Source organism: Panthera tigris, chromosome B1, assembly GCF_018350195.1.
Source record: "Panthera tigris isolate Pti1 chromosome B1, P.tigris_Pti1_mat1.1, whole genome shotgun sequence".
Taxonomy (NCBI): domain Eukaryota; kingdom Metazoa; phylum Chordata; class Mammalia; order Carnivora; family Felidae; genus Panthera; species Panthera tigris.
In genome coordinates, this window is record NC_056663.1 from 80,353,211 (window position 1) to 80,379,956 (window position 26,746).

General features: G+C 36.3%; 1 protein-coding gene across 8 annotated transcripts in view; it reads left to right on the top strand.

Annotated features, from left to right (window-relative positions):
- Positions 1–26,746, top strand: part of SLC10A7 (solute carrier family 10 member 7) — a 249,420-nt gene that overhangs the window by 32,037 nt on the left and 190,637 nt on the right. The window contains exons 5-6 of one of the 8 annotated variants that reach the window (XM_042983820.1): positions 11,463–11,572; positions 13,361–13,813. The exons of 3 other annotated variants lie outside the window; for them this stretch is intronic. In XM_042983820.1, coding sequence (XP_042839754.1) covers positions 11,463–11,572; positions 13,361–13,388 — 138 coding nt within the window. In that variant the 3' untranslated portion in view covers positions 13,389–13,813. Of the gene's footprint in view, positions 1–567; positions 782–11,462; positions 11,573–12,739; positions 12,959–13,360; positions 13,814–22,713; positions 23,013–26,746 lie in introns of those variants that run through there. 4 more of the 8 variants (XM_042983821.1, XM_042983822.1, XM_042983824.1 and 1 more) reach the window with 4 other exon arrangements.

The window sequence follows — 26,746 nt, forward strand, 5'->3', positions numbered from 1 at the left end:
GTGAGACAGAGAATCCCAAGGTGGCTTCATGCTGTCAGAGTGGAGCCTGATGTGGGGCTCGAACTCACAAACCATGAGATCATGACCTGGGTCGAAACCAAGAGTCAGTTGCTTAACCGACTGAGCCACCCAGCTGCCCTGCTCTGGGAATTTAGAACCAGATAAAGGGGGTTGAACAGATTTGCAGGATATTTCTCTAAAGTCTGGAAAACCACCCTGGTTCTGTTCCAAGTCAACAAACCAACCAACCACAAGAACAATCAGGTACCATGTCTCCCTTGAACAGTTCTACATAAGCATTGAAAATCTGTTATCTAATTCTTTTTCAGTATCAGAATGTCTGCATATATTAGGACCAACATAAAACATTTTTCAGCAATTTGGTTTATTTGAATTAATTACATTTTAATTATCAAACTTTCTCGGGAAATACCCTGGGTTTATTAGTGATCTTGAGGAAACACTAGTTTAAACAACGCACAAGTTCTTTGTTAGCTAATCTAATTCGATTAATATTTGTATTTGTCTTATTATAGAAAATTTGATTATTTTTACCTTTATTTCCAGATTGTGGGTGTGTACATTTTTCACGTTCTGTGGCTTACTGTGCATTGACTACATTCCGGTTACTCATGTATTTGTATATACTTACGAAGTTGTTGCTACTGGAAATAGGATACTTGCTCCCAATAATTTGTTAAACCATGGAGTTTCAAAAATATCAATAAGTTGGATGTGAGAAGACTTAGCTTCTTCCCTTGGCCTTGTCCTTAACCAGCTCTGTGATCTTGGGTATTCTCTTTTTCAGCTTTTTAATTGATTGTGTATAAATAGGGCTGATTGGTCTATGTATTTATCTACAATAAATCTGTATCTATTTATACATATCTATCTGTATCTATTTATTTTTTTCTCCAAGTTTTTATTTAAATTCCAGTTAGCACACACTGTAATATTAGTATCAGGTGACAGAGTTGTTTTAGATGAAAATACTTTGGGGAAGAAAAAGAAAAGGACGTGTATATTTGAATTATTTATCAATTTTTAAATTACAGTATAGTTGACACACAATGTTACATTAATTTCAGGTGTACAACATAGTGGCTGGACAAGTCTATATGTTATGCTGTGCTCACCACCAATGTAGCTACTATCTGTCATCATACAACTTTATTATGATACCACTGTCTATATTCCCTGTGCTGTGCTTTTCAACCCTGTGACTTATTCATTCCATAACTGGAAGCCTGTATCTCTCATTCCCCTTCACCCATTTTCCCCATCCTATCACCTTCCCTTCTGGCAGCCATCAGTTTGTTGTCTATATTTATGCTAAAAGGACCTATTTAAGTGACAGGAGGTAATCTGTTATTTTAAGTTGTTTGCTTGTTGGTGAAATATGATTAACTGTATTGCATTAATTGTAGATCTTCATGCTTTCTCAGCTTAACTTTCCTTATGAGAATATATGCTTTATGAAACAGGATGGTATTATACATGTATCTTTCATATGGGAATATTCAGCATCTATCAGACTAAAGGAACCAAGCTTAATCTTTCCTGCATTGCTACAAACTTTGAAAATTATCCTTTTAAACTTTACTTGCATTATGAAGATATCAGATTGTGTCTCCTAAGTACCTAATGAGAACATTCTGCTTAGTGCAATAAGATTTTTCAAGCAGATTATTCATGACCAAGAACACTTGGGTCCAAACTAATGGTCTGAATATATTGAGTGGGGCTGAGCTGCATTCTAATCAAGTGATAAGATATTGGACTTGCAGGGCCCTCTAAATTAGTGATTTTCAATTTTTTAAAAAAATTACAACCCACAGATAGAAACTGAGAAGTTTCTAAAGTATAGTTACTCTATGTATAATTCACTTTCTCTTCTCATTTCCCCTCTCCCCACTTCCTCCCACCTTTCTCCTTTCCTTCCCTTCCTTTTCTTTTCTCCTCTTCTATTTTGGAAAGAAAATGCCAGTCAGTATTCACTAAATTGACTTTGTGAACTACAGTTTGAAGAACACTATCCTAACCTGTAGTGGAAAGCTGCCATCCTATTTCCTCTTGAGTCAGCTCTTCTGATCCTCTGGACAGATTTCTTGGCCTTTGGTTTATTCCCAGGGGGATTCCTGGCCGCCTGTTACTTGCAGAAGGCTCCTTTGGTGTTGGCCCTCAGACTGCTTGGGGACTTTGTGTTCCTGATCAATTCTTCTGCCATTTGTGGTCAGCTCATTTGAGCAGTCCGCTCTCTTCATCTGCCTAGCTACCAGATGAAGTCCTACTCATCAGTCAAGGCCTAAGTCAAATACCACTTCCCTTCGCAGAAGGCAAGCCTTTGCAGCCGCCTAGTCAGAATTAATCTTTCCTGCCTTCCCTGGTACTTCCTTTGTGTCTCTGTCATGACATTCACCCTTTATCAGATAGTTTTGCTTGTATTTGGCTCTCCAACCAATTTTTGAGGTTCATTTTCAGGAACTGCTTTTCTCTGATCCCTTTAATGCTGTACAAGAGTATCCGTAATAACAATGGCAAAGGAGCATTTGGGGAAGCTAGAGAATGACTCTAGTTCTATCACAGTCATACAACGGTCCCGACAAAGTTGTTCAGAGTAATGATGAAGTCACTTCCATGACAGTAATTTCCATAAGTTTGTGTTCAGTCTCTCCTTCAAGGATCTTTTCATAAACTTACTGTGCCAGAATAAAGTGGGATAGACTTGGACAATATTCTGTCTAGATTATTGCATTAATGCAATAATGCATATTGCATATATGCATAAATGCAAATAAATTTTAAATTTTGTTGAGAGAACTTATTGTGGAAAGTTTTCAGTTGATGCCCCATAGTGTTTCTTATTTAATGATCCTTCAGACATGGACTCTGAGACAGTGGGATTACAAAGTTCTCATCTAATTACAATTACATTAAGTTCACACTGCTTTGAAAATGGTACACTTTCTCAAATAGGCAGGCCGTGATAGTTTAATTCCAAAAACAGTCTGAGAAATTAACTGTATGAGGTAAAGCATATTTATATTTTTATACATACTAATATTTTTTTAATGCATAATGAGTTAGCCTATGAAAAATGCTCTTCGATTTTATGGCTCCCATTTTTAGGGACAACAGGGACTGATATGCCTTAACTCTCACTGGAGTTTACATTGAGTCCTTATCAAAATGAGCCATCATAAATACTTATTACATTTGTGATCTGCAGTTACTGGCATGCATTTATTGTTTTTGTTCCTCTGAAGTACGATATTTCCAGTTCCTCAGTAGTTTTAACTACCAACTGCTCTGCTCTGTGTTTGCACACTTGCCATTAAAGGTGGAGTACATATTACATTTTCACATGAAAAATGAGAGCCGGCATTAAAATAAAAAAAAAAAATCTACCTATGCTCAAGTAGTCTATAAAAAGACATGAATTCTGTTGGTTTGATATCATCATCTTTTAGTAAATAACCAAAGATAGAATTTTTGTTGGAGGAATTATGTAGTTCTATTTAAAAAGTTTTCATTTTCAAATTATGTTTGAAATGCTTTTTTAAAAATTTTGTTTATTTCAGAGAGAGAGCATGAGTGAGGGGCAGAGGGAGAGAGAGAGAATGAATCTTAAACAGGCTCCACGCTCAGTGCAGAGCCTGACACAGGGCTTGATCTCATGACCCCTAGGATCATGACCTGAGCCCAAATCAAGAGTTGAACACTCAACTGACTGAGCCACTCAGGCACACCTGAAATACTTCTGAGGGCTAAAGAAAGAGCCTACTTTTTTTTATTTTTATTTTTATTTATTTTTGAGAGAGTATGAGTGGAGGAGGGGCAGAGAGAGAGGGAGAGAGAGAGAGGATCTGAAGCAGGCTCTGCACTATAAGTGGAGAGCCCAATGCAGGGCTAGAACTCATGAACCGTGAGATCATGACCTGAGCCAAAGTCAGGCTTAACCCACTTGCCATCTTGCTTAACCCACTGAGCCGCCCATGTGCCCCCCAAAAGAGTCTACTTTAAGAAACAGTTTGCCTATGGTTGATGAAGTTTTAGAACTTTGGGCCCAATTCATTATAAATTGATTATCAATAGAGAAAGAGGAAAGAAGTTAATTGAGTTAGAAGCTTGTTCGCTAAATAAAAGAGCCTTTTGCTGGTTGGAAGGAGCCTAATCTCAGTTTTTTGTTTTGTTTTGTTTTGTTTTACTTCAAAATAATTTTTTAAAATATAATTTATTATCAAATTGGCTTACATACAACATTCAGGGCTCATCCCAACAAACCTCAGGTTTTTTACAAAGCCTTTTAGGGATGTGAAGAAATACTAGCTTTGTTCTGCATTTTCCTTATTTCTGACCTGGGTGAATAAAAAGGGCACAGCAGGATGATGGAATGACTCAGACTGTAACAGTGCACAGTCCAGTAAGCACTGTTAACTTTTGTGGGCAATTCCTGTGCCCTAAGTGGATTTAGCTAGCTGCTAACCCACCCAGTAAGAGACCACTGAGATCACAGTAGGCTCTTGTCATCAAAATAATAATAGCCAGTGCTTTTATAGCCCTTGGTACATGTCAGTCCTTGGCCTCAGTGCTTTACATGCATTAATTCCCTTAATCCTTTTAACAGCCTTTGGAGTTAGGTACTATTATTCCTATTTTGTAGATGAGGAAACTGGCACAAAAAGAGATACAGAAACTTGCCCAGCATTGTGTAGCCCAGAAGAAGAGCTGTGATTGTAAACCAGGTGCTCTGCTTTCCGTGTCTATGTGCCTATCTTTCCCTTTTCTGCCAGTCCCTCAGTTAACACTGGAGCTAGGACAGATGGCACTCAAAGGTCTCCCTCTATATGTGGCTTATGTGGCCTGTGCTACCTAGGTGAGAAAAATAAAGGTTCACCTATAAGTAGACCCAAAAGCCATAGTTGCAGAAAAAATGATCCCTACGAAGTTGTGTAGGCATTGATGTTTCTACCTGACAGGAGGTCTCCCTTCAGAATGCTTTCCCATCTCTGCCAGGGCCCTGTGGTGGGTACCCCATCCAGGCATGGGCAGCACAGCAAAGGTCTGTGTATCTCACCAAGGCTTCCATTTGATGGCAAACAGTGTTTGTGAATATTTCTTATTCACAGCTGTATCCTCTGTGTCCAGTGCAGCACTCGGCATATGTCAGGGGCATAGTAAATCTATTTGAATTGATTAATATTTTTGAAGGAATGTGTTTAAATCTAGACCTATCCAGGTCTTGATTTAAATATGTCTTATTAAAGCAGTAATTCATATCTTGTTTTACTTCATCCTATATTAAATAAACTTGTGTAAATATCATACAGTTTTATAGAAAAATCAAGATACCTAATTGGCAATGTCTTGCAATATTTTTACTTCTCCCAGTTATTCACAACTATTCTGCTTCATCTAAACATCAGCAGCCACAGCCACTTAGATGGTGGCAACCTCCAAAATGGTGGGCATGATGTTTAGAAGGACATAAAAAAGACTTCTATAAGGTTGATCTTGTATTTTCAGATCAGTTCAGAGATGAAAAATGTACACAGACATTTTAGTAACTGAATGGGACCTTGAGTGTGTTTTTTTTCCCATTCTTATTTTGGATGGTCTTAAACTATCTAGTCAAATAAAAATCTCATGTGGGAAAAATGATTTTGACACTAGAAAACCTTCATAGGTACTTGATAAATGTTTTTGTTTGGCACAAATGATGTGGTAAAAAATTATTTTCCTTAAAATAAATAGTGATTTTTTTCTCTCTGGAAGTTTCAGTATAAACAATTAAAATATATGTAAGAATACTTCTTTAGGTCATCTTCTATTGTGATAAATACAGTTAAATTATTTTGCATATTTTTTGAAATACCTTTATGTGTATTTTCTCTTTTGAGCTTCCTAACAGTTGTACGAAGTAGGTAAGACTGGTAATATATTACCCTGATATTTGTAGCTGGTCAAATTAGGATTTATAGGTAAGGTGCCTTGACTAAAGTCACACAGTTGGAAAGTATGGACTCCTCCAGGCCGCTTTCATTCCATTATACAATATCTCAAGCAAAAACAACAGAACTCCAGGAAGGAACACCTGGATCTTATGCTGGCTCTTCATTACAGGTGGACGGTTTGAAATTGTTCTGGGAGATTGAATGTCAATGCACTATTAACTTGAAACACATTATCGAACACTTGCAATTTACAGAGCACTGAACTAATATTTTGAGGAGTGGGGAGGTAGAGTACAAAGAGAATCCAGCGGTATTCTGCCTTCACAAAGACTGGTAATGAAATGGGGGAAATTGGCAGGAGCATAAGCAACAAGTGAGTGTGAATGAGTAGGTGGGGTCAGTAAGCAGGGGGCTGGAGAGGTCGCTAGGGTTTGAGCCAGGCCCACAAATTCTGGTTGGAAAGGTGGTCTTTGGAAGTGATCCGCTTTCAAGTTCTCTCCCACCGGTTAGGAAATTGTTTGAAAGTGCTTCCGAGTGAGGTGAAAGTAAACTTGTTCTAAGATCCAAGCTGGAAGGGATGCTGCTCACAAATCCTGTCCCAGTGATCTGGCTGACACAGCACACTTTGTTACCTGCATGTGGGAGCAGGAATGCAGGCTGAGTGAGGATGCGGTCGCATCACGACTGACAATTGCACTTCCTTACAGTGACCTGGTGGCAGAATTGCCACTTTGCTGTGCCCATGGATACAAAATCTGAACGGAAAAACCGGAAACCACACTGATGGTGTGGGTGGGTCTGTGGCACAGGTAGGCCAAACCTGTACGCATCATGGCAGCTGTAGAGTTAAAAGAAAAAATCACCACTGCCGTAGTCACAGAGAAAATCTTCAAATATATCTCAGCAGTTTCCATTCCCTACTGGATGAGAAGGTGATAGCAAATCTGAGATTTCCTTCTGTTCTTCAAACACGAGAAGGCTTTCGAAATTGTTTTGGTACCACAGATCCAACCTTTACCACCAGGAAGCCAATCCCCCCCAGGAACACAGCCACCAATATTCCCTTCTAGCTGGTATCTGAAACTATAAGACACAGTGTAGATGTTTTTTCTTTAAATGTTATTGAAATAAAAATAACAAATTAACTTCAATGTTAGAAACCCTATTAGTACATACCTACTTTCCTCCCTAAATCCATACTATTGATTAGGTTATGTAAAATATTTCCTGGCAGTAGATACATGTTGTTTAGTGCTAACTGGGGAAATGATTAAATTAACATATGTGAACATGCTTTGCAAATTACAAACCATTACACTTACTTTGTTATTAGGTTACTGCTATTAGATGATGCTATTAGATGACTGGCTTTTAAAAAAAATTGTTGATTAGAAAGTCTATTTGATATAGTTAATTGAGTTAGGTATTGAATTGTCTTATTGCATGTTGTGTTACTACTCTGGGAGTTAGGAGTTAAATGTGATATATTCCACCTTAGTTTAGAAAACCATAGTTTTAACATGATACTTGAAAAAACATTTAGTGTTTTCTCCCTTCCTTGCCTAAATTGCTTCACTTATTTCTTTTTGCCTCAAAAGGCTGGGAAGAGAGAAGAGAGAGTACTATGATAGTCTACTTGATTTTTTTAAAGCTTCTTCACTTTTGTCTTTATATTTTTAAGATCTATGTCTTTATCTTTTGAACTTTCCCCTTCTTTCGTTCCTGTCCTTTTCCTATTTATCTTTCATCATTGTCTCTCCCTCTTTTTTTTCTGGTGAATTTTAGTTCCTCCACTAAGTCTTAACCAAACTGGACTCTTTAGTAGGTTTCTGCATGATCCCCTGGCACCTTTGTTATTGTCACTGTCTTCAGTGTCGTCTCTTAATGTGTGGTTTCTTCCTTGGGGCATAACTGTATTTCAGCCTAGAGCAGGACGTCTCAGGTTTCCAAATCCTTAACTTGGCCTTCTAATGACAGAGGCATGCACATCCCTGGCACTATCTCTTCTTCCAGAAGCTGTCAGGGTTCCTCCATCTGCTCTGGTAATTGTAGCCTCTGAAGGTCCTCTATGACAGGCGATTGCCTTCTACCCTGGCTCTGTGTACAGCAGGTGTTCGCAGGGTCCACGGGACTCCTTCTGCCCTCAGCACCAAGATGTTAGGAAGCTTCCTGTGGGGTGTGCAACTAATGTGTGACTCTGCTTAGCTGTGACCACAAGGCCCATCCCAAAGCCCGCTGGTGTCATGTACCCTCAGGTCTTCCTTCTAGGCAGCTACCTACTCTTTAAAGTGCTGCTTCCAAAGCCTTCTCAAAATGAATCACTGCAGCTTTATTTGGAAATTGCAGAAGTCAAGGAGATGGATGGCCGCCTGAGAGGACCTTGAGCTATAACTATAACTCTCTAAAATCTCTAGTCAGAGTCAAATCATATAATCTCTTTAAACTCCATCTCGTATGATTCTGTAGAAATAATTCTCCATTTGGTCTAGGTGTGAGGGTCTTGGGGGATGTTGGTTTGGTTATCCTGATTTTCACTCTTTGGCTTCTTTTCTGACATTAACCCGCCACCCCGCCAGTTGTGGCAAAGGTTGGGGGTGGGATGGCGGAAGACCATTTACCTCAATCCATACCAAAGCTGTATTCTGTTTTTGCATTGACTCAGTCTAAGTCAACACAGAATATTAGCTAATTTGGAGAATCTGCCCAATTTATTTATTTCATAAGTGCTCAATTCATACTCAAGGAAGTAAAGGAAAGTATGTTGCAAGGAAATGAATTGATTTCCTGTATCTGTCTAATTGAATATTATTTTCTCAAATTGACCCAACTTTAAATTTCTTATTTTGTTGAATTTTTGGTGATTTTTTTTTAACAACTCCCATTCTTTTGTATAAATTATACTAATTAGATACCAATAATAATGATTTTTTCTCTTAAAAAAACTGTATTGATTAAGTGACTATGCTGGTTAATATATGTATCATACACCCCTGATTGCTTTCTAATATCTATACTCCCTCCTTCTTTAGAGCAGAACCTTTCAGCTGGGCACACTGCCACTCAGCTAAACACTGTATTTACTAGAATTTGTGGTGTTCCAATGGCCATGTAACTAAATTCTGGCCAGTGAAATGTAAACGGAAGTATTGCATATCACATCCAAGATGTCTCCTTAAAAGTGGGTGGTGCAGCCCTCATTTTTCCTTCCTCTCTCTGCTTACTGGAATGTGGACCTGATGGCGACAGCTTGAAGAACAGTCTTAAGATTGAGAGACAGGCTGCTAATGATAGTGGAGCATCAAGAACAGGATTCTGGGTTCTTTTGACTATGGCGTTGCCATATCCTGGGTTGCCTACGTCCAGGCTTCTTTTACAAGCGTACCTCTCTTGTATAAGCATTGTTATTTGGAGTAGTTTTTTGTCTGCAACTAAACTTGATCACAATTGATGTAAAATATATAATTTTCAAATAATGAGATATAATAAAGTACACTTAATACTGGAGCTACACTGAATGTGTTTCAAAATAATATATTTAGAAGCCACTTGAAGAGCTAAAGTAATTCCTGCGTCCGTTATAACTTAATAACGTGCAGTATTATAAAAAATAGCTCAATGATTGTCTTGAATTTTTTACCTCTTTTGATTCTTTTGGAAATGTGGATTAATACTGAGAAATAGTTTTGTTATTTAGCAGCAGTATTCCTAATGCTAAGTACAAAACTCTAGACACTTAGGGGAATTTTTGGAAATATTCTGTCTTGAATCCTTTTTGCTGATGTATTCGAGACTGATTTTGTGCTTTTTTTGTTTCTTGAGTGACGGTGATAAGAATACATACAGTAAAGTATGATTGGTAATGCTTCTCATAAACTTTATGCATCTTTTGTCAAGGACAGATATTCAAAATAAATGAGCTCTGATTTTTCATTATCTTTGAGTTTACGTATTATTTTGAAGCTAATGTAATTAAAAAAAAAAAAACATGGTGAAATACACCTCACATAAAACATACCATTTTAACCATTTTTAAGTGTATAGCTCATTGACACTACAGTTTACATTGTTGTGTAATCATCACCACCATCCATCTCCAGAACTCTTTCATCATCCCAAAATAAAACTCCGTACTCATTAAATAAAAACTCCCTATTCCTCCCTCTCCCCAGCCCATGGCAACACCCTTTCTCATTTTCCATATCCATGAATTTGACCCCTCAAGAAAGAAACCTCATACAATTGGAATCATACAGTATTTGTCTCCTTTTGACTTGCTTATTCCACACTGATATATTGTTTTTCTTTACTTGGGGAATTATTTCAGCATAAATGAATTATTATTGCATAGGATTGTCTTTTTTACGTTCATCTTCTGAAAATTTTCATTTGTCGTGGTAATTACAGTGAATGTTAACAGAGTAGATAGTGTTATGATAAAATAGGGTATTTGAATCATTAGTTTATGCAATACAGTCCAAGGTAGAAGTCACTGTATAGTTTGGTATTTTTGATATTATAATGACCATTGAAACATAAAACAAGGGCTTTATGTTAACAGATATGCCACATGAGATGAATATGTTAGATATTTTAGCTAATCTGGTGAGTTTCCTGCCATCCTATGTAAGAACATAAATGTCATATTGTAGTGTACCATTTGATTTCATGTGTTATCTGAATATATTAGAAATAGATAAAATGTGATTTTAGGATAAAATGTTAAAGTTCACAGATGAAGTGGTTATCCCACTTGGCTTATATTCTATATGTGTAACAAATAGTAAATTAGTTTTTCTTTCTCAGAATGTACAGATTTTTAGGATTGAATAATAATCCCTAAAAAAGGAATTAAGATGTTGATGATTATTTGTTGCCTTGGGGAAAATATTGATGATCTTTGTTGTTTCAAAAATAACATTTGTCCTTGACTTAAGTGTTTTGTTTTTTGTTTGTTTGTTTTGTTTTTTAAACTTGTATCACTGCTTGCTCCCTCTTGGTTTCCTCAGAGGCACTTTATAGAGGTATGTTTCAATAAAACCTTTCTGGTAGATTGGTAGCTGGGAAGATTCTTTCAAAAAATCCCAATTAAAAGAAGAAATATGATAGGGAGTTGGCCTAATGGGAGGTATGCAACTGTATTTGCAAATCTTAGACATCATCCCACTATTTTGGTGTAACCCTTCAGCTGACAATTAAAATCTTTGTTTTATTAGTCATCACCCAACCCTAACAGATGGGTGAAGAATTAATCTGATTTGTATTTTTCCCCACAACTTTCTCCTACACATTGTAATAATCTATGATTCGCATTCAGTGAGTTCTTAAAGATAGTTGATAGGCCATACAGATACAATATTTATATCCTATTAAAATTACGCCAGAGTAAAACCACAGAACAGAAGAGCTTCTAAGACCCCTGTAGAAATTTGAAGACAATTTTGATACTCTCGTCCACTTGGAAAAAAAAAAAAAATCTGCCTAATACCATAATGTTTTTTCCCTTGCCAGGACCCTCCTTGCCTGGTGTCATTTCTTGAGCTCTCCTGGGAGGAGATTAGTCTAAAACAACAAAGTAGCCAGATGTCTGGTTCTGAGAGAGTCCCAGAGGCCAGGCTACGGTAGGCAACAGAAACCGCGTGGGGCTGAAGATCAAAGATACCTGAGAATTACTTATGGGCACATAATATGTGTCATTCCCATTATTAACAGTCTGAGAAAATTTGTTTCTCTAATTAACCCTTTTGTTGGCGTAACCTTAAATTTTAGTGAGTATATTTCTTTTTTGATATGTGTTCTTTTGTATGGTTTTGAGAAGTATACATATCAAAAAAGAGAAATGAAAAGGAACCCATGTGCTTGATTGAAATCTCTAAGTACTGTTATTCTTATCCAAAATAGATATGCTGTCCAGTGTATCATCATTTATCCTGAAATGAGTGGCATTTTGGTTCTAGGTTAAAATTACAAATTAATAGTCAGGAGCTACATGTTTTAATGTGTGAAGAGCTCTTCTTAAAGCTCTAAGCCTTACTTTTAAAAGTACAATTATTTCAACTTTTAACTGCTTTAGAGTGGAGATTTTTAGATCACAGCTTCCTGGTCTTAAAATGAATTCAGGATAAATCCCAGTGGTGGGAAATCTGTACCTTATTAATAGTTGACCTCTTTCTTTTCACATTGGTATTATAATGAAATGCTAATTAAACGTTATTGCTATCCTTTACCTGTTTGCTTTATAGATACAGTTTTACATTGTTTAGATGCAGACAAATTTGGAAAATATGAATACATTTGCTCTTTTGAGTTTGTTTTAATCCTAAAGCCTCTGAAAGCTTTTAGCTGAATTTATTCCAAGGGATGGGGAAACATCTAATTATAACTTTTGATGTGTTAGCCTCTAGATGACAGTATCGAAATAGAGAACAAAAGATTCTGGTTGGCCTTGCCACTTGTTTTTGTTTCCGTTCAACATCATCGTGTAACAACAAAATCGTGTAAAAGCCTTATTCCTGCTTTCCTTGAGATATAATCATAAACCATTGTTACCAAGAGCCAGCTTCAGCGCTTTTAAGTGCTACAACACATTCTTTAACATCTAGTAATAGAAACTTGGCATAAAAGCTGTAAAAATGTCTTTAGACCTAATTGGAGATATGTGTTAGCAATATAGTGCAGAGATTTCATATTCTTTGTGTAGTGGTCAAGGCTTCTTTTAACCCCTTGAGGAAAACGAAGCTCCTAGGAGCAGTTTGTAAGGATTAATTGATTTATCTCTTTGCTTCTAGATTTAAGTATTGAAGCAAGAATAAAATTGGCTTCCTGCACAAAGAACTGGAGAGACAACTGTATTTTTTTTTTTTAAGAGCAGAATTTGTGTTACTTTAGTGACAAAGGGTGATCTGCGCTTTCGCTCCTTATACCTGTGTTTCTGTTACTGCTTACCCCATCGTCAACAATACCATTTATTATCACTGGGGAGTCTGGTTATTTGTTTTCCTATTTTGAGTGCAAATCGAGTTCAGTTATGACAACTGTGCCATAAACATTTCTAAGCTCCAGTTACTGGCTTACTTTAAACAAGTAGTATTTGGAGTAACAAAACACTTCCCAGTATCACAATATTATTGTCAGTTCCTTGGAGGTGGTTATATAGCAGGATTTGATTTGAAGGAATGAGAGTCATGGTTCCAGGACTAAGGTCCAATGATGGAAGGAGCATTCCATTCTGTTGTGGTTCAGGGGGCTGTTCTTGTTTCTTCCTTTCAAGGAAGTCCTCATTTCCTCCCCTTCCCACCTCACCCCCAAGACACACATGCTTGTGTATGTATATACATTTAAAATGGGGATTTGCTAAGGAGAAGACCAAAAGGTAACTCTTTTAATTTTTTTTTTTTTAAATCTTTCAGAAGTTGCCAATGTTGCTGGTCATGTTAATGTATTCATCTTGAGTCGCTTCATTGACTACTGATCCTCTTCCCCCTTCCCCCTCTTCTTCTTCCCCTCCCATTTACGTTATGGGCCATTACTGTGAGTATCATCTTTTGGGGCATCTCTCCCTCAACACTGTGTACAGAGAAATGTTGAATTATGCTTGCAAAAATAAGCATTATCAAATTTAAGGAGGTGAAGAGTGTTGGTTTTCTAGTTCCTGCTTTTTCTTTATTCACTCTACCTACCTTACTCATAGATTTCTTTGTAGATTACCTCCACCTCTACCCTGTCATATTTTCTCTATTCTTCATCTTTTAGTTCTTAATTGTGTTTCAGCAGTCTGCCGATAGCCTTCCAGGATGGGTTCCGATATGAAATAAGAGCAAAGTTGTAAGAACAGGCAATTAAGCTCTCTTTTTAAAATTCTTTTAATAACTTAATGTGTAATGATTTAGTACTTGAGTGGGTATTGAGGTAATAATCTATAAACTTTTTGTGATAGAATTATGTGCTAAATAAAAATGCTCGCAATATAAATCAAGTTGGCTTTGTTAGAATGTGATAACTCGATATGCATTTTAATTTCTCTTAATTTTAAAAGCTTTGAAGTTAAGCATATGGTCTTAAACATTTGTTTTTAATCTGCAATGGTTTGAAAGATCTTAAGACCTGCTTCCGTACTTACCTTTTTAACTTGTTTCCTAAACTTCTTTACTTTTATTTTTTTTTAAATTTTTTAAATGTTTATTTATTTTTGAGACAGAGGGAGACAGAGCACGAGTTGGGGAGGGGCAGAGAGAGAGGGAGACACAGAATCTGAAACAGGCTCCAGCCTCTGAGCTGTCAGCACAGAGCCTGATGCGGGGCTCAAACCCACGAACCATGAGATCGTGACCTGAGCCGAAGTTGGATGCTTAACCGACTGAGCCACCCAGGCGCCCCTAAATTTCTTTACTCTTAAAGTAACATTTATCCTCACCTGAGGTTTGTAGAAATAACCCTTGGATCATCTGTCACTGTTTCCAATGGTGGTCTTTGGTTCTAAATTGCCTGAGAGTCTGAGGCCGCAAAGTGATAGGATTAGATCCTAGCAGATGGGAGAGTCCTTTCCCCAGTGGCAAATGACTGGTAGCACACTGCTCAAGCCGGCAGTTCTGGAAACAAAGTTATGTTTTGAGTGCAAAAATGATCTTGAATCCTTGTGACTTCTAACTCTATGGTTAAAATAAAGGACAACATCTTGAAAAGAAGTAATAGAAAATTAAGCATTGTCATTGATTGTATCCAATGTGAGCAGTTGGCAGAAGTGTTTTAAGTGGAGTCCTTTTCCTTTTTCAGGTAAGATTTACATGATTAAATATAGAATGAAACGACAGCCAATAGATAATCAGATACCTCAGAATACTGTTTGGGAAGCTGGGTTTCCTGAAGATATGAGGCTTAGTTATTTTAGCCTGGGGATTTTGCCTGGGGAAAAATGTATGTGCCTCAACAGCTGAAGGGCTATTCAGGAAGAAACAAAGTAAAATGGCATCTATTTTAACGTGTAATTTTGATATTTCATACTTAATCTTATCCGTAACAGAAATGTCAAAATACACCAGCTGCAGACCATTTCTGAAGCCATATCTACACACCCAAATTGAACTAGGTAGATAAAATCCTTAAGAATCAAATAGTTTTCCATAGGGAGAAGAGGGTGTCCTTTCTAGGTAATTCTCTGGAGGGTAGGGAATGCGCTAGTGGAGTCAAATTGAAGATGTGGTGTATTTCAAATACAGGAACATCCAGCCTTAAAAAACTGCTGTGGGGAGGGCAGGGGGCAGCTTTAAAAATTGATTTATCATACTTAAACATAACTATGGATTCTTTCACACCATTTTCTATCTCTATTTATTCCCACTTACATTTAAAATAACATGTTCCTTCATTTATGTTTATTTTTTTTTGTTTTAAATTTTAACCTCATCTCAAGTTGAATTGTTCATGCTAGAAATGATACTACAATTCTGTCCTTCATTTCTTTGTCCTTCATAGACTAAGTTATTCTAGCCATATGAGTTACTGTTTAAGTTAAAGTCAAGTTCTTGCTAATGGAATGGCTAGATTTCTATTTTATATAAATGCTTTTCTTTTGTTACCCTGGAAGCTTACGCCTTAAAGGAATTAAAATAGTAAAGTCTAGGCTACCATTTATCCTGTCACTACATGGCTGTTGTTTATTGTTTTTTAATCAAAAATCAAGTTTCTGTATTTAATGACTTGGAAGATGCATTACATTTTGTCAAAATGTAAGAATTTATGAAAAATAAAGAGCCTCTGGAATCCCCAAAAGATCAAGAAGGGGATGTGTATAATTTTGCTGTTTAACACTTATATAAGCATTAATATTTATTATTGAGTTTAGTATTTTGTATTTTCTCTTCCATCAACATATATTATAGTGTATTATTTAGAGAACATTAAACAGCTAAGATTGAGTCACAGTAAAAAAAAAAAAATTAGTTTTTTTCTTTTTTCCTCTTTTATTTGAATTTTCCCCATGGTTGTTTGGTAAAGAGCAAACAAATTTGTTCATGATGAGGGAATTTACCTTGAGTAAAACCCTGTCTGGTATGTATGGAAGTAAACCAAAGAACTGACAGGTTGCAGAATGGTCACCATCATCTCTTACCCTAATGCACAGACTGTTAATGCTAAGGTAACAGAGGTAACTTTGGCAGTGAAAACCAGTGCCACGTGCAGATATGGCCCTTGATACTTAAGTTTTACTTAATTATTAGAGTGAACATGAAGCACATCGGGTTGGTTGGCTTAACTAATAGTATTAGTTTCCTAACATTTAAAATTCATAGAAATGTTAGATAAATGCACTTTTGTTTGACCAGAGGATTCATTTTTTATTAAAATAGCCATTAAAAAACCAAAACACAACATTTCTAGAAACTCATTTTTTCTAAAGAAATACATGATCAGTAGAAAATGTTTCCCTAGCCAAATTGGTAGCCCTGTGCTCTTTAAAATTTTTTTTTAATGTTTATTTATTTTTGAGAGAGAGAGAGAGCGTGAGCAATCAGGAGCGGGGGAGCGGCAGAGAGAGAGAGAGACAGAAACAGAAACTGAAGTAGGTTCCAGGCTCTGAGCTGTCAGCACAGAGCCCCATGTGGGGCTTGAACCCACAAACCTTGAGATCGTGACCTGAGCTGAAGTCCAGCACTTAATCGACTGAGCCACCTAGGCACCCCAATCTTGTGCTCTTTTAGACAGCGTTATTTGGAATACTTTAAAAAGTACTTTTTACCCTATAAATGTCAAATTATGCCTTTTCTTTGTGACCTTTTTAAGGGGAAGTTTTATCAAGGAATGAGACCACTGCATTTAATTCACTGAAGTAAATTATAATTTCAAACATCTCTTTATGATGTTTTAAAGATCATCTTGTGTAATGTATACATATCTTTTTAGTGGAATATACCCCTTGGCTTTTCCGTATTTGATAGGTGTTGTAGCTTGGAAAGAAAACCACACATAGAGTAAACCACAGACTCCAGGAACCGGGCAGCATGAAAATAAAACACACTTTCATATATGCAAACAGTAAAAAGCATACAAATCGGCCAGCTCTTTTTTTGAAGTTTTCAGTGATAATTAGAGATTAAAAAATAATTTTGCCATATCTGTTGTGATTCTCTACTCTTCCAGCCAGTTGTAGCAACCCGCACACTTTCCTCATGAGGGGATCAGTGCACACAAAGGCTTATGCTTTGAGGGAACCTTAGAACATGCTTGGATTCGGATATAAAAACCCTACGTTTCGCAAAGACACTGGTGTAGGATCTCCCCGACCTTTGTCCCCTTGAGAAATAGTGATGACAGCCATTTAGATCTTCCCCCACACCTCTAGTCCTCTGTATCGATGGAAAAAAATGCTTTAGACAACTGATGACCAAGCAGTTAGCTTTACCAACCTGAGCTTTGGTGTTTGAAATTTGGTTTTCAGTCTCATTTCCTGCCTACTGAAGCGATATGGCTTTTAGACAACCAGACTTTCAAAAGTTAAAAGGCAATAAGTCAATCCCCCTGCAAACACAGAAACATAGATTCAAATCGTAAATAAGGAAATGCATTGGGTACATTAAACAGACATAGAAAAATGGATTTCTGTCTTTTGTAGTAAGGTAATTGGGCACCACCGCTTGGCAGGAGCTGGTGCTATTGAGCCGGCTGTAGCTGCCACAGGTTGATAGGCAGGTGATCAGGCAGCTTCCACCAGGGTCTGCACAGGAGGCCTACCTAATATGCTGTCTGCCCTAAGGGCCTATGGGAACACAGTTGGATTATTATGTTAATGCATGAGCCTGCTGCCCTCTTCCTATCCCAGCTGGGTTCCCTGTTGTTAGGAACTGCTTTGCACTGACAGTGGAGTAATATGCTTCATGATTGAAAGGGCAAAGGGGCTTGGAGGAAAAAAAAAAAAAAAAAAAGAATAGGCCTGTACAGATATGTAAATGAAGGAAGGAAATCTGTAGGAAGATTTCACTCTATACAGAGAAAGTTTATTAGAAAGTTCTTTTTTCTTGCAGCACTCTGTAAAACCACTCATTTCTTAATTAATTTCTAGGCTTGCTTTCCTTCCTAACACTGCCATATAGTACATGGCAACGTTTTCCAAAACAGGCACTTAGGCTGATTTGTTTTCAACTGAGATGCTCTAACACATCCGAACCCAGGTGGAGTGCTGACAGTGGTGCATTTTTTTTGCACATTCATTACTCTTTAATACTCGTCCTTCACTTATTCCACTCTTTTTTACAGGAAAGTTATGTCTTAAGGTGCTGAAGGATTTATGTTATGTATTGCTATCACTTCTATTTTTCTTTATTTTTGGTGAAGCTTTGGAAAACTGCATAAACCTGTCTTTTGGGAGTGGGTAGGTGTAGAGATGAGGAAGTGCTTGGGTGGGGTAGAAGGTATTTTCATGGGTCTATGAGTTTAATATGAGTGATGGTTCAAATTGCAGTAGCATTTGGTTTTCAACTGAGCTTTTTAACATCGACATCATAATGTAGTGAAGAGTGTGGGCTTTCCTGTCCACGGACCTGTACAAATGCTGGCTCTACTAACTATTAGCTATCTTATTTTGGGTAAACCACTTTACCTCGTATCTACCTCAACTGTAAAATGGGTATAATATGAATTTTAAATGAGAGGATAATGAATATAAATAATTTTGTTGATGTAGAGTGGGTATTCATCAATGCTCACCATAATAATGATACGGAATTGCTATTATAGCAACTATAAATTTCAGTTATTAGACCATTATTTTAATATGTATGGTTGTATACATTCAATGGATTGAAGATTCTGTCTTTTCCTCTACATGTTTCTTTTCTTTCTTTCTTTCTTTCTTTCTTTCTTTCTTTCTTTCTTTCTTTTTTTTTTTTTTATCAAGCCTCAGCAAATGGGAATGACTTTAGCTTCAACCAGAATTTGACACAAAAACATAATGTTAGGATATGTTTTTAAACAATTAGTTTTATAATAAGCCACATTTCAAATGCTGAAAGGAAATTGAATGGAAAAGAAAATCTATTTGGCCAATATTCCAGACAGCCTCTGGAAATATTTTTTGTGGATGTCTAAATTTGGAAAAGTTTACAAGTATTCCCATATATGTGACTGTGTCTAACACATTTGTTTATTTAAACTAATTAGAATGGCAGTATATGGCTGGGAATTATTTTAAATACCTCTCATGGTTTTTTTCACTTGGCACAGTACTTACTGGATGAGAAGATGTATATAAAGATGATGTTCCCAGTGCCTAGCACACTGAGGGATTGGGAAATGATGGTCATTGTGAATTAGTGTCCATGCATGTTTCGTATCAACAGCCCAGCCTGCATTAAATAATGCTTTGCAGAGTTGAAAGGAGGAACTTCAGAGAGATTCTTAAGGTCAGCAAATGTAAAAAGTTGGGTGTAGTATAGGATCCATAAGCTAGTAGGATGGTTATCATATAAATGATGAAAAGAATTCATATGATTTAAAAATGATCCATTAATCATTTTAATACTCCATTGAAAACTTTGTTAAAGTTTGAGGTAGATACTTTGTGCTATATTAGAAAAGAGACTCCTTTCTGAAAAGTGATTATGCATTTAACTTTACATGTACAGAATACAGGGAGAACGTACCAGTTCTGTCTAAGCAATTCTTTGTAGTTATAGAAAAATTCTTTTATACCATATCTTCATATTACCCATTTAGTTGGTTATGTATATGGTGTGTTGGGGGGGGTATGTAGCTATGTACATTTATATATATGCATGAATATACATGTAAACACATGAATATATACATATGTAAGTATATCTCTGGCTGTATATGATATGTACAGTATATAAAATCTCAGAATTTGATGTATACCTAGGAATATTTCAAGAGGAGCTCTAGTCAAGCACATTGCTTAATAATGGAATTTTAAATAATGCCCTAAGTTTGAGCAATAGTTGTTAATTGTGAAGACTTTGAAGAAGAGACATTATAGTAATCAATAAGACCATGAAATAGGTAAAGAATACTCAAAGGAGTATGCCTTTTTAAAATTTCCTTCTTCTTTACCAATCAGCAGTGCAGGCTGCATCACTGCTGATTGTCAGAATACAGACCTACATCTCTCCCGAATATAGCCTATTGTACATACAAAGGAGTCCGTCACAGAGTGAATTATAAACTCTGTTTTAAAGGAAGTCCACTTTGAAGAAAATCTATGTAGTCTATTCGACTTAAATAAACATTTGTCCAATGCCTGGTTTTCTTTAAAATAGTTTTGGATTTAACACATCCTATAGTTCCTTATAGGCTGAATGTTATTGAGAACAGAAGTCGTATCTTATTAAGAAGAAGAAGGAGAAGGAGAAGGAGAAGAAGAAGAAGAAAGAAAAAAAAAGAAAAGAAAAGAAAAGAAAAAGACAAAAACAACCTAGTTCCTTAAACACAGTAGGAATTCATCGAATGCTCATTGACTGAATATTGGGTCAACATAATAATGTAGTATAATAATAGTATAATAACACTCGGATATAAGTCCATGGATCCTAATGTACCTTGTTTTTTCTTACCTTTACTTAGTACTGCTCTGAAGGAAGCATTATCCATGTGTCCCTTTGGCAGCTTTGTGAAGCTGCTGACTGAGTTACCTTTCCAACCTCTCTGACAAAGTGGTAACTTCTGCCTCTCCTGAGCCCCTTCCTACCTCCACTAACCCATCCCACTTCTTTATGCCCTCCCCACATTGTTATTCTGCCAGAGACACAAGAAAGGCCAGAGTTGGAGACATGATGATTGGGTGGAGGTGTGCTTTATAGGAAAGAAGCAAATGTTTTGCCAGAGGGGTTGTTGGTTTCTGCCCTTCTAGAAGCCATTAGCCTGTCCAGTGACTATGTTCTCCCTCTAGTTGTGTTCCACATTCACCCTTTGCTTTTCAGGAAACTTTAGAAACACCCTAGATTATTCTTTTATTCCAAGCCCCAATCCTAACTAGAATTGTGAGGACCTGCTGCTCTGTAAAGGTTTCACCCCCCTACCCCCAGACTTCTTTCAGACTCTTCCCCCAAAGATGGTAAGAAAACACATAAACACACACACACACACACACACACACACACACACACACAACTTTTCTTGACTTTTTCCTTAGGTCTCATGAATTTCTGAATATTAACAAAGAGGTCTACATAATAGGTTATGATTCTAAAACCACAGGGAGTTATATTATAAACAATAAACACTGAACTTTTTTAAAAGGCTTGCCTTACATCCCCATATCCATCCTTTCTCTTCTTCCCACTTTAAAAATGCTTATTTGTCTCCATTTTTCCAAATTCACCAGAAATTTTATCTCTATTTGGTTCCCTAATTTGGCAAGTCATTGATTAATAGTTCTCACCACTTAGTAATGAGATAATATTGATGATGATACAATTAATAATAACTAATATTTAGTACTAACTATGCTAATGCTTTATATAAATTTTCTCATTGAATTCTCACAAATGCTTACAAGCAGATAGTAATATTACACCCATTGTGAGACAAGGAAACGGAAGTTTAATATGGCTAAAGTTGTTCAGTCTCCTGTCTGTGGAGCTGGATTCAGACCAATATAAGCTAAATCTAGTGCCCTCTAGTGCCTGCAATCTTACAGCTGTTTTAAGTGGTAAATTATGTACTGAAACATAGCCTTCATTTCCCAACTGCCTCTCTCCAATATTTGGGTTGTATCCTTACCTATTCTTGTGTAGGAGGTTGTGTCTCATTAGGCATAATCATATCATATAGATCTAGGAGGATGGATCATGGATAAATAAGAGAAAACCATGCTAGCAATTTTTTTAACCCTGTTTTTCAAGATTGGATGGGTAGGCAGCTTAATAACTTGGTATTATCTCATGATGACAATGTCAAAGGAAAAAGTAAGAGCCAGCGTAACTAATCCTTCTTTTACTAGTAAAGTGTGATAGCAAAAATGGTGTGAATAGCGAATAGTTAACAGAAAGCTGACAATTTAAGGGCACGAAAGGCAGAACCTAAATTTGCATTAGTTTCCTTAAAGATAAATGTAATCTTGGAACTGACAGTCTGGCAAGTGCATAAATAGACCCTGAAGCTCAGACAGTAAAGTTATTTGCAGTTATAAAATGCAATTGACCTTTATAGAATATGGGTGTTAGAAGCACTGATCCCCATGCAGTCAAAAATCTGTGTATAACTTTTGACTCCCTAAAAACTTCACTAATAGCCTACTGTTGAATGGCAGCCTTACTGAAAACAGAGTTGGTTAACACATATTTTTTATGTTCCACTATTATATACTGTCTTCTCACAATAATAACTTTTTCTTATTTTTTTTTTCGTGTTTCTAGGCTATGCAGTTCAGCTGTGAGTTTTTCAAATTGTTGCAAATCTCCAAAAAATTTTCCAGTATATTCACTGGAAAAAAAAATCCACATATAAGTGGGCCATGTAATTCAAATCCATGCTGTTCAAGGGTCTACTGAAAATAAGTCATGGAGCTGTAACCTACAGCATCATGACTGTAGTCAATAATACTGTATTGCCTATTTGAAAGTTTCTAGGAGAGTAGATCTTAAAAGTTCTCATCATAAGAAAAAACATTTTTGTAACTTTGTGTGATGACAGATGGTAATTAGACTTAATGTGATGATTATTTTGCGATGTATACAAATATCTAATCAATATTTTATATATCTGAAACTAATAGAATGTTATAAGTCAATTATGCTTCAATTTTTTAAAAAAGGAAAGGTACCAGAAGGAAACAGAACATGAACTAATAAACCAGACCTTTACTTCATGATAAAGCCTGCTCTGACCACCAGACACTGATTGAAAAGACAGTGAAGTCAACCTGGATTTTAGCAAGCCCATGGATTTGCAGAAAGAGCTCTGAGAGCCCCAAGAACTTCCTGAAGCATTCTAGTCAAGCTCACACCAGAGATGAAGGTGTCTTGGGGCCACTGAAATCCCCACAACCTGTTTGAGAGGATTATGGTTAAATGGGCAATTAAAGACAGGTGCTTTGTCCTAAGCTTTACTCCTTTTTTTTTTTTTTTTCTTCTTCTTTTCTGAGAAAGAGTGACAACAGGAGCAGGAGAGAGGCAGAGACAGAGGGAGGCAGAGAGAGAGGGAGAGAGAGAGAATCCCAAGCAGGCTCTGCACTGTCAGCGTGGAGCCTGAAGCAGGGTCCGCACCTACGAACCATGAGACCATGACCTGAACTGAAACCAGGAGTCAGCCGCTTAACTGACTGAGCCACCCAGGCGCCCCTAAGCTCTCCTCCTTTGGTCTCACACTTATGACACTGTCCTTTTATAAGAGCATGGGTTTAAGCATGGGTCCCAATTTTACCATTGATTTATTTCAACTTATTTCTCTCAACCACTTACTTTCTCTAAAGCTTATTTTTCACATCTGTACAATGGAATAATACTTACCTCATGGGGTTGTTTTAAGAATTAAGTGAAGTAACCCCTATTGTCTGGTATAGAAGATGCTTAACAAATGTCAGCTTTTTTTCCTTCTGCTTATAAAATGCTGTTTTGATGGAAAGGAAAATAAAAGAAGTTAAATCATTTTATTCTAAATTCTTGGGTCAGAAAAACAGTTTTTACCTCTTGCTCCCATAGAATTTCATGCATCATCTCTCATTTAAGACCCTGTGAGCTACTAATCTTGGGGGGGAAAATGAAATTCAGTTTGGTTCATAACACTTCTTGGAAGGGAGTTTTTAAACTGTGATGAAGCTAGGTTAAACGGGAGCCAAGTGGGGCCATTTCCAAGGGTTTGGGAGGTGAAGCAATTTGTTTTTGTACTTGTATCACTGCTTTTACTCTTTTTAATCTCATTTCTAGTCCCTTAGGTTCCGTAATAAAGTCTTCAGTACTATACATTTTTATTAAACATCTTTTTGGACTCCAATTTGCATTTCAGATAATATAACAAAATGTATGTGTTTCAAATATTCACTGCATAATTGCGATTAGAACATGTAATCCCTCAAAAGATGTTAATTGCAATTTAAATTCACGCTGAATTTAATTAAGTGAGTTGGGGATTAGAAAGTAGATGTAAGGAGTAGTTAAGGGAATACATTTTTAAAAAGCATCCATATTTTTTTTTTCTAAAAAATGTAAACCTCTTTCCACTTTATGATTAGAAAGATGAGGGAAATGTAGAAGAGGAGGAATCAAAATCTTAAGACTATGTTCACAATTTGGATCTAGAATTTGAGCTAATTGTGGTTAAAGAAGGAGGGCTGGTTTGAGTAACCTTCTCATTTATATTCTTAAAGAGTTTTTCAGTAGATGGTAACTCACTTGGTGTCCGATAAAGACTTCAGTTGAACGGAAATCTTGAAGAACTGAGAAGATGTTAAGGTAGTTGCAACAGAGATCTTTCCAGCCAGCTGTTTTCTGTGTGTGTGTGCGTCTTTGTTATAATGTGCTGGCCAAGGCGGTGTTTTATGTATAATTATAGAAGAGGCACTTAGTGCATAGACAGTTCATATTTAAGTAGTGCTTTTCTATGATAACTTCACTGTACTAATGGAAGTAGAGAGTAGCATTAGAAGAAAAACAAATGCCTTATTTTTTCCTAACTTCTAAAGAATACTAAAACTTGAGATTTATAGTCTTAAAAAAGTATGTAAGCAGTCCTATCTCTCAGTCATTGGGAGCATAAAGCATTTAAATTATTATTATTTGATGTTGAATCTGAAAACAGTTTTTCAAAAAGGCTACTGGAATAATAACATTGTGATTCATTTTATTTTTAAGTTTTTCTGGGAACACGTTTTAAATCAAGAATCTCTTTTAAGGTGATCTAAACACAGTTTTAAATGCAAGGGTATTATTTCTCTTTAAGTAATTTCTTTATTTTTACATTTGTCTGGAAGAGGAAAAATTACTTCATAAACCTGTTTTGAATGAGTCATACCATGAATGTGGTGCACAAAACAGTGTGCACATGCGTGCATGTGTGTTAATTACACATACTGACTGCCTAATATTTTATTGGATTCTATAAGCATAATTTTTTAAGAAACAAACTTCAGAGTCTTTTAAAATGTTCTCTTAGTAAGAAATGTTTGAAATTCTGATGGGAAGCTCTGTCTTTGTTTCCTAAGAAGCAAGCATCCTAAAAAAACGGAATCATGAATCTGGCTTTACATCTAGAATGAGTTCTTCAAACTTTATCTGTGCTACCGTAAGGAGTAGTTAAGGGAATACATTTTTTAAATGAGCAAATAATAAACTCGTTTTTAAAGGAAACAAAAGCTATGTTTATACTTAAGACACTGTGGCTTTAAGTATGTAAATCTTCATCCATCTCGCCTGCAACCTAAAATTATTCCACGTAAATGTCTTCATTTATTTGCAATTTAATTTCCTTAAAATGACTACTTTGATAATGGCTGTCATGGGTGCTTTTTCTAATAACGTAAAATTGCTGTTATTCTCAATGAAGTGACTTTTTTCTTTTGGGTTAGGTTCACACTATCACATAAACATAATTTTTGACCAATGGCTTATCAAGGAAAAGGCTTACCATTCATCCACTGTCCTAAATTCACTATGTGAGACATCTAGTAACATACAACATTACAGAATGACTAGCAAACATTATGTTCTTGTATTGTTTAAAAATTTTTTAGTATCAATTTTTTTTATCACAAAGGCACCATATTCCGAGTAATATAAAAAATGTAAGCAAACAAAACAAAGAAATACCATAATCCCACCGGTCAAATAACCATATTGATATTTTTATGTGTATCTTCTAGACATTTTTGTTTGCACATATATTTAATCGAATGAGATCATATAATGCATATTGTTTTGTAATCCTATTTGCCCACTTAGCAATACATCGTGATCATGTCTCCATAGTGTCCTACAACAGTGTTTCTATAGACCATTTACTATTCTCACGTGTGGACATGCAATGTTTTGTTTCAGTCCTGGCTAGTTTTGGCTATTAAAAAATAAAATGATGAAGAGCCTTTTCACTAGATCTTTTCTTGGATCTGTATTAGTTTCTTAGATAAGTTTTTAAAACTGAAATTGCTGGGTCAAGGGGTGTGTATGGACACCTGTAAGGTTTGGCTGCTTTAGAACCCAGCGAGGTTCTAAAGGATGCAGAGGCATCTTTTCCCTGAACTCTCATCAATCGTAGGAATTATTATTTTTACAAATCTTTGCTCATTTGATAGTTTTCTCCCTACATTACTTTTGTATTCTCTTTTCAGTGCGAGTCAGTCCATGTTGTAAAGATGAAGAGTCCACATAATATTTTCTAGAAATGTGTATTTGACAAATATTTTAATTTTATCCCTCCCCCCCCCCACTGCCCAATATATGCCATATTTTAGAGTAAAGTCTTGATGACAACATTTAAAAAGTTGCTCTATTTCTTTATTTGACTTCAACCAAAAGAAATACACATTGTTGTTGCTGAATGTGTTGTTTAACTAGATCTCTAACCATGTTATAAATGGTGCCTGTGGAAGGATCTGGGGACAAGACCTTTAAACTTTTTTTTTTTTTTAATCACATCTTAAGATCTTGGAGAATCTGAACTTATATAAGAATGTTTGGGCTGCTGTTATTACAGTGAAACCTTCTGAGAGTATCTTCTCAGGTAATTTTTTTAGAGAAAGTCACTTACAGATATAAAACGTTTGACCAGAAGAAAGCCTCAGGTTGTCAGAGTTACTTATACACCATTGTTCAGCTGGGCCTCTTTATTAAATCATCTCTTGGCAGTCCATTAGT